This window comes from Phalaenopsis equestris, unplaced genomic scaffold (genome assembly GCF_001263595.1).
Source record: "Phalaenopsis equestris unplaced genomic scaffold, ASM126359v1 Scaffold000391, whole genome shotgun sequence".
NCBI classification, from domain to species: domain Eukaryota; kingdom Viridiplantae; phylum Streptophyta; class Magnoliopsida; order Asparagales; family Orchidaceae; genus Phalaenopsis; species Phalaenopsis equestris.
Window position 1 is genome coordinate 271,663 of NW_018164833.1, and position 9,250 is coordinate 280,912.

General features: G+C 35.4%; 1 protein-coding gene across 2 annotated transcripts; it reads right to left on the reverse strand.

Moving 5' to 3' along the window:
• Nucleotides 1–805: 805 nt before the first annotated feature.
• On the reverse strand, nucleotides 806–8,807 carry LOC110026651. Of its 2 annotated transcripts, none has more exons than XM_020727672.1 (7): nucleotides 8,178–8,807; nucleotides 7,005–7,166; nucleotides 6,768–6,881; nucleotides 6,512–6,604; nucleotides 3,390–3,530; nucleotides 2,625–2,930; nucleotides 806–1,222 (listed from the first exon to the last, which is right to left on the reverse strand). In XM_020727672.1, the coding sequence occupies exons 1-7, from the start codon at nucleotides 8,640–8,642 to the stop codon at nucleotides 959–961; spliced, it is 1,545 nt and encodes a 514-aa protein (XP_020583331.1). In that variant the 5' UTR covers nucleotides 8,643–8,807; the 3' UTR covers nucleotides 806–958. The 2 variants fall into 2 exon arrangements, with proteins under 2 accessions (XP_020583331.1, XP_020583330.1); XM_020727671.1 differs by having other exon boundaries at nucleotides 6,768–6,866; nucleotides 8,178–8,806.
• Nucleotides 8,808–9,250: the final 443 nt, after the last annotated feature.

Below are 9,250 nucleotides of genomic sequence, written 5' to 3' on the forward strand. Positions count from 1 at the left end.
TAAGCGGGGATGTTTAAATGCGATCATCAAGTAAATAGTGTGAACAATTTAAAAACTCTTTACGTTCTTTACAAATTTTTGCCCTTCATTGCCAACTTATTGGAAAGTTACTCTAGCAATTCTATGATTGGACGCTCATGAGTAGGAAACAATATTGTGTCAGGAGTTCGAATACAAATTATGTCTAGACAACGGACGCGATGCACGGACAAACCAGAGGGAAAAAAAAAAAACTTGCCTCCCCGTGCACCACAAACATTGTCCGGATGCAGCAATATTTTCTCGACAAACTATGTACAGAAGTCAAAATAAATTTAATAAAATCAACTCACTCCCCCTTTTGGGACTTTGGCGACAAGAAACCAAGAAGTGCGAAAAGCGAAGTAAAACTTGATTTTCAAAGAAGTTATTGTTTTAGACTTATTGTCATGCACACAAAGGATTATTTAAGATTTAATTGGGAAGAGGTTTTGATTATTTAGGAATAAGAGAAGTTGCTTGCTTAAACAAAAGGGGGGAATTTACATATACATCACACAACTCTCATGTATTATTTTATTTACATATCTAACCCCCTAAACTTTAATAATTACATTTAGAACACTTTGATATCTAATGCATGAAGAAGTTTATTTAACTTTTGAAAAGCAATTGATGGTAATATTTTTTATATGAAGTCAGATTTGAGGGACATGTATGTAAACATCAAAATTTAGGTGTTAGATATGTCAATATGTAAGAATTAGATGGTATGTATGAAAATGCCACGAAAAAAAAAATGAAAATGATCAAAAAAATAAAAACATCCCAACAAGTTATACTGTTCATGATTCCAATAAAAAGGAGGGAGATTTATTTGACCCTCTCAAATAACTACATTATAAAAGTCTTGGATGTAATTTTAGTTGCCAAATATATGTACAGAAACAAAGACATACAAATTTAGTTCACAATTTCTTCAAATAAAGGCTCTGCTGCACAAAACCAGGCTACCTGAAGCTATTCTCTGCCTCTGCTCCCATACCTCTAGAAGAAGGTCCTCCCTACGCTGCAGCTGAAGATACTCATCCATGTCAAACGAATAGCCTCTTTCTGGAACAACTGGCTTGTTCCTCTGGCTTTCGGCTGCACCAAGCCTGCTAACATTTGCTACTTCTCCAGAAATGGCACAAAAGCCTTCATGGATTTCAGGGCTCCAACTCCCACTAGCACTATCTGAATTCTGAAACAAAGCATGAATATTTGAACCTGTGAGACTCATTACAGAGCCTAAAAATAGTATGGGGACTGTAGAGAAGTTAATAGTCTTTCGTACAACTAGGAAACTCGGGTTCAAAACACTCTTCCCCTCAAGAAAATATTGCGTCTTTTCTATAAACAAATAGTCTTTTCTGCAACCACCGGGCGACGGCTCGGCATGGCCGGGCGCGACCTCAATTTGCATGCCTAGCTGTTGTCCAGCAGTTGGTCATCCAAAGGTGCAGACGATGGACGCAATATTTTCTCCCCTTCTTCCCCTCCCACTGATTAAAAAAAAAGGCCCAAGTGCTCTAGGTGCAAAAGGCAAAGTTACAGTTAGGCTAGTCATGATGCAGTAGGGTGAAGGCTGAGGTTATAAAAAATGATGAAAACAATTAAGTAGACTGTTATCATTATTAAGCTTATGCCGGCATAGTAGGATTCCTTTTATGAATTCTTATTCCCAGTTTATTTCTACCAAGTGTTGTAGGACTTGTTGAACCTGTTCTTTGTATATCATTTTGGGCAGCTTTGTCCATCGTGGCCATAGATCTACCTATTTTCTATCTTAATCCTTCAACTCAAATTTATCTATGCCAATAACTGGTGCATTGTCTATCATTCTAAGTGTAAGTCCAAACCATTTAAATCTATTTTCAATTTAAGTATCTTCAATAGATACTTCCAGTATCTCTTTAATATAAAGTTTCTTAATTTATCATTCCTAATTTTGCAAATATGTACAATTTAGCGTTCATTTTTGAATAGCAGTTGCGGCGGCAATAGTGGTAGAAAATGATAGAAAGCCATTTTAAAAAACACTCAAGATACCTGAAAGTTATTTTGAATATTTAAGAAAAAAAAAATCATTTATTTTAAAAATATAATAAAAACAATTAAAATTATACAAAACAAAGATGTTTTTTAAAAACAAAAAGCAAATATTAAAAATAAGTGTCCGCAATAGGAAATTACATAACCAATACATAGTGCATCGTCTCCAACTACCAAAACATTAAAAAGAGTAGACTTAACGTAAAACACTATCTTTTAAAGATGCATAGACTAAGCAACCTTTCATCAAGGACATGGCCCTATAAAAAACAAGAATATTATGGCAAACCAATAGGCAGGTTCAACACTTCAGTTAGGTGTACATAACTAAAATCATGAAAATTTACAGCAAGCCAAAAAATGGGAAAGAAGTACCAAGGAGCTACTGAAGAAAAAATCAAATGCCACTCCTGTACGACACAAGGAGCAAAATCACTATTAGAAATTCAAGGAAAATGATGCAACAAATGTCGCATTCCTAACAAATTGATTCCAATATATCTTTTTCATTAGCATAAAGAGAAATAATTTAGTGGCAGAGACAGTGATACCTGCTTAATTGCTGTCTTACTTTTACAAGGTGAAGGAGAAGAGCTATTACTAGTTTCCCATTGCAGCCACGGAAACATGACACCATCTGTCACAACAGGAGAAGAAGCAGCCCTCAGTAGATCTGGGTGTATTCCCGCCTCATCATTATTAATGGCATCGCTCGGCTTAGTAGTTGATCCCGTATCACTCCTTTCTCCTTCAAAGGATGATAAATCAGTATCTTCCACATTTGATAAAAAATCCTCGAAGTATCTTTCAGCCTCTTCATCCAAATATTTTGAGATCTTCAGTTTATCAGTGCGTTTCTGATTTCAAAAAGTAAAATTTGGAGAGGAAAAAACTGTTATCACTTGCTCTCCTTGTTAATATTTGATTGCGTGCAACTCAATAATTAGTTCAAGTTTAATTAGTCATCATTGGATCGTATATTTAACAAGCCAGCATTAACAAGGCGTTGTTAGATCGCAATTGGATTAATGCTAGCTTATTTATGTTTGTTTTACACAAGTATAAGCATATGTATGCATGCCTACACACACATACATACATGCATGCATACTTGAGCTTGACAACATGCATATTCTATAACTTAAATGTGACTTTCAGATATATACCATGTTCGTGGCCAGCTCAGATTCTACTTCATGAGTAGAGCCATACACAAAAAAGGCCAGTTTGCTCAACGAGCCAAACCGAATAACTAACAAAACTATACCCATATCAATCATAGTAATTTGAACATTGTCAATTTAGGAGTAGATCACCTTTGTAGATGGTGATTGTTTTGTTGGCTCAGCTATTTTTTTGGGAGAGGAAAGCAACTCTTTCACAATTTTATAGAGCTCTTGACCACGTTTCTCCTCAATAGCCAGTGCAGCTAGCAAATCCTGCTTGCGTTTCTCAGACTGCAGACATTAAATAATTTAGTGAAATTAAATAGAATACTATAAAAGATGAACATAAATTGCAAGTGCAGATCATGAAGATTTGTAAGAAAATTATATAAGAATATCAAATCTCAAATAAAGAGAGGTGATTAAGATAAAGAAATGCAAAATTTAAACTAAGGTGATTAAGCAAAGTGATGCCCAGAAGCACCAAAGTTTAAACTAAGGTGATTAACTACTTAAGGATTCAAATAGATAGTTGAGTGTTTTTGCTCTTTTTGGACTCCCTGATTCCAAATTAAGAAATTTAGCTGTGTTCATAAGCACCAAAATTTTAAAGGAGGCGGGAAGCAGAGGGTTAGGAGGTTATTATCCTCTCTCTCTCTCTCTCTCTCTATCTCTCTCTCTCTCAATCACACACACAAACAAACATCTAATAAAAAATTATAACTCTTTACTTTCACTTGGTATTAGCTAGTAGTTGTCTCCCATCATTACACAAAGAGTGAGATTTATAAATTAGGTTTCAATTAGCTTCATTGAAAGGTAATACACTTTTCCATCCCCTCTAATTTCATATTGGCAAGGTTTTGAGTTTGCATAATGACATTAAAAAGAATAAAATCCTATTTTTCCTAGCAATTGCACAACTCTTCTACACCATCAATTTCAAATAACTATTAGTCATAACACATCATTGAATCAAAATAATGAGTAATTGATGCAAATCATTCTATGTATTTCATACCAATGAAAAAATCTAGACAAGGATAGAAGAGATGATTGGCTCAAATTGTTTTCAAAAAAACTTAAGAGTTGTGTTTTTGACACATTGATGTCTGAGCTTTAAGAAAAAAAAATTATCTATAAATACTATTTAGATCTGATAAACCATTTGTATAAATCAACAAAGTCCATCATTGGCTAGCCATATAGCTCAATGGCTTATCTTGTCCAATAGGCAATATCTAGCACATCCTAGAACATCATTTCCTCCTTGTCAAATGTCTTTCCTATTGAAAGATTGTAACAGCTCCCATCCTCAAATATATGTCAAACAAAGTGATTGTTATCTAATGCCCATTTTGGTATGTTAACTCATCAAGTACAAACATATCAAGCCCCCCATCATAGATTAGCTCTATAGCCCAATAGTTTTCCCTATACAATAAACAGACCTACATCTAGCACACTCGGATTGGGAGAACAACATTTTCTTCTTGTCAAATGTCTTTCCTATCAAAAGATAAATGTTTGTCATCATGAAATTGACAGATTTCTAACTATCAAATTGTTGTGATCGAGGTAGCAAATGAATATAAGACTATAATTTATACATGCATTATGCACGCATAAAAAAAAACTTATTATTTTCTCAAAAAAAAAAAAAATTCTTCGCTAGCTTTTAGCCAAAGTTGCACAAACATGTCCTTTTATAAGGTCGTCTCCAAAGTGCTTAAACTAAATTGTGTGTCTCTCTTTTTTTCGTTATGAGTGCATGCGTACATTTGTGCGTGTGATGGGAGAAAGGAGGTGGTAAGGACGGTGTTGGTATGGAGGTTGTCATTAGGTCACCTTCCCTATTATAGAGAAAAAACTCAAATCAAGAGAAGTAGAGATATGTTTAAGAGCTTGGACTAATTAATGAAGTTGCGGAGAAACAAATTGGGGATAGAAAAACATTAAGCCTTTTCAAAATGACAACTTGTGAGGATCTTTGCTAGACTATATTACACATGTTCAGTCCCTTTCAATCTCTTACACAGCCCTGATTATAAGAACTTTCATGTAATTATAGGGGAGTTGTCATACATGAGAACAAAATATCATAAAAAAAATGGTGAGCAGAAAAGAAACATGAATAAATAAGGTAATACTTCTTAAAATAAGAATTCATAATTGTAATTAACTTGGACACTAGATTGTTTTAGGACTAACTAAATCAGGTTTCCACATTCCAAATTCAAAGATAGTAACATGTAGGCTTGTAAACATTATAGTTTGCAGTGAGATTCCTTTCTAAATGTTTAAATGAAGGGAAGGAACATACTGAGAACAAGAAATTAATAGAAATGATGGTGGGTAGAAAAGAAAATTGAATAAATTAGAAGAAATTCAATAAAGTAAATTCAGATATGGTGACGTTAACAAATTTGCTACATTCCAAATTCGGAGGTAGTATCATGTAGACATGTAAATATTATAGTTTTCATTGAGGTTTTGGCGTAAATGTATGATGAAACAAACAATAGATCTTTCACTAAATGAAATGCACAAAGCCAACCCACGTCTTCTTTGGCAAGCCTTTCTTGACACAAACTGATGTTCCCAAGTTCTTAGTCACCAATGATGAAAAGAATGGAAGGTTTAAATTTTAAAATAAAATGGTCTCACTAAATAATAGGTTTTTCAAGCAAACAATAAAATAGAGGCCTTAAATAGCTTACTGATGTAATGCCTTCTAATTGATATGAAGGAAAGGAATAGGCAGTAAATCAATAATGTGATTGATAATACAATAGCCATAAGCAAAATGACAAAATTACTTGCGATGACAATGTTAAACTCATTTTGCATTCAAGGATCCATGCCACTCAAATTATTCATAATAATTCCTCCTAAGTCCTGTGATAGTGCTAAGAGAAGTTCTACCCGAGTAAGCTCGTGTTACATCTAAAGATCGATGTCTGTAATAATTTGTCACAACTCCTCTAGAATTCAATGATAATGCTAAGACAAATGAGTCAATTTGCTAAGTGCCAATAAGATGCTAGTTTGCCATAGGGATAACTTTTTAACCACGAACTTCAGAAAGTTCAGAAAAAGAACCTGACAATGGAAGAAAACAAACGCATCACACTCTACCTCAAAAATGTCAAATCGAGCACCATACATCATAGGCAAGCAAACATTATAAGTGCGACAGGAAAAGCTAGATGTATGCTAGAATAGATCAATAATTTCAAAAACATAAATTGAAATCCATACAGCCAAACTACCTTTTCAAGCTCCCTCAGTTCTTCTACCAAATTTCGTTCTTTACACTTATTTTCATAGGATCTGAAGCCACCATCTCCAGCAGGGTGATCTGTCTGATATGTGGAACACACATGTAATAGAAAAAGATTATCACAATCCTTTTTCTCATAAAAAGGCAACAAAAAATGTGCGGTAGTTTGAACTCCACAATCCCCCAAATATCACAATTAAAATGAAGCAGGATAAACTGAAACAAGGGTGCACTTTTTAACCCACCTTTCCAAGGTAATAAACTTCTTGTATTGTCTTCTCATTCACACTTACACTTGAACGAGCATCTTGTGTTTCATCATCAGTTAGGGATGATGAATGGCTCTGAAAACACGGACACTACAATTAAATTTTTTAAAATTCTGAATGCACGCTGTACAAATGCGAACCTCCCTTAGAAAAATTTGTCTCTCCCTATGTATCAAGAATGACAAAGCAAATTTAAAAATTCATTACACTTACTGAGCAGCAATCCTGTGATTGGAAGAAATCCTTTTGACTCATTGAAGTTCCTAAGGCATGGTCTTCACTAGTCTGCTTATGCAATGAAGGCTTTTGAAGGCCCCCACCAGTAGAATTCACTCCCTTCTTGCTCAGGGGCCTGAATTTACCAGTTTTATCAACCTGCAATCTCCAAACGAACAAAAAGAAAACAGATATGTAGATATAATCAATAACTAAAACAAAAGCAGACCAAGTTTAGTTTGGAACCATTTCCTTTAGGAGTAAGTTATACGATGAGAATATAACACTGGCTAAGCTATTTGAAAGTAAATTAACAATCTGAGTCAAAACAATAAGGATGACCTTTAAAACAATTTTCCGTGACAAAACAATGCTGTTACAGAAGATTAGCACCAAAGAAAGTTCCCATCTCTCACAGTATCCAAACCATTTTAATGAATAGCAAACCACTCAAAGGAAAAATGAACAAAAGGTTGTTATTTTAGGTATGTTATACAGAATACATTAGCAATTCACAAATGAAATTTAAAAATAAACAGACACATGGCTTTTGTCTGTTTATATTTTTACAATACACGTTTCCTTTTTCCTGTAGGTAAAGTTGAGCGAAAAATTAAAAGAACTGCAGCATTTTCCTGCCTTTAATAGTATCCCCATTTTAGGTAGTAATAAGACAACCACTATGCTGGTGTAAACTATAACAAGGTCCCTCAAGCTAAACCCGGATAATAATACATTCTGTCTACTTTTAAAATTGTACAATTAAGGGCAGACAGATTAGAGGTAACATGATAATGTATGAAATTGAAAGCAAGGAAAGCATAAAATTAATCAGCATAGCATGTAAAGCTCACACAGAATGAATCGAATGTGATGCTTTCAAATACAGATCCAAATGATCAGGTAAGTGCCAAGTCTGATGATGACCAAATGGCAAAAATATGGCCATAAAAACCAAGATGTTACAATGGCCATTTGCTCAAATTTCTCCCACAAAAGGTTATTTGGATTGCAAAATTCTAAACCATTTAACTTTTACCAAACATCTCAATTAGAAGATGCATTCAAGGAAAAAACATGTCATTCCTACAGACTTTAGAACTGTTTGAACCAGTTTTTAGTTGTCGAACAACTCACAACTTGAAGCCTTTCAACACAATGCAGATTTACCTCCAATTCGCTAACCCGAGATCGAGAAACTGAAGCAGATCGCCGTGGCCTCGAATTCCCATTATTGCCAGAAAACCCCTTCCCCTTCGACGCCGCACTATCAGCACGATGCCTCGACACCGACCTCCCTCGCCGACGAGAAGACTCCGTGTCCGCCATCAACCTCTCCCCAATCACCCGGCGACTAGATCGACCAGCCGCAGGAGCAGCATCCTCCTCGCACTCCTGCGCCACCGCTTGAAAGAACTCGTCGGCGAGATCATCAAGACTAATGTCAAACTCGGAACCCCTCAACTTGTTCACAAACCTTCCTCTCGGCGTCTCATATTCATCGATCTCCGGCGACGGGGGTGGGAATCGACCGGAACAGCGGCTCAAGCTCCTCGACCGCCGGAGGCAGCCAGCGTCCGCCGGGCTGCCGGTGGAGGAGCGCCTGCCTTTCGATCGGAATGCCGCACTCGCCATTTTTCGAAGAAAATAAATGGTTGTTTCAAGGGATGGAATCAGAGCAGATAGGTTTCGAGTCGGGCATTTTGAATGCTTGTCATTGCGGATCCAAGCAGATGGTGAAATTGGAGAAGAGGCAGAGGAAGAAGCGAACAGTGGATATACTCACGCTGCTTTTTAGGTTTTTATCGTTAAAATTTCATGACATTGGGGCACTGGGTGCAAGTATTAGTATAAGCGCGTAACGATATCATAATTTGAAGAGAAGATTACCGGAAATTACGTGGCTACCCCTAGTCGCAGGCAACTGCGAAACTGACACGAGCCTTTAAAAATTTGGCGGAGGGTTGGTTCGAAAAGTAATTTTATTTGAATTTGACTTTGTTCTACATTTTTCTTGAATAATGTATTTACAATTTATTAGCTGTATTTGGCTTAAAATTGAAGCGTTTAAATTGGTTCGAAAAATAATTGCTGGGTGTTAGATTTAAATATTGATTATTTTTATGCAACAAATGATATAAGATCATATGGCTTCAAAATAAATATATATAATATATTATTATATAAATAATATATATAATTTTCTTATTTCAATCTAAACAGGAGCGAACAAGATCGTATAA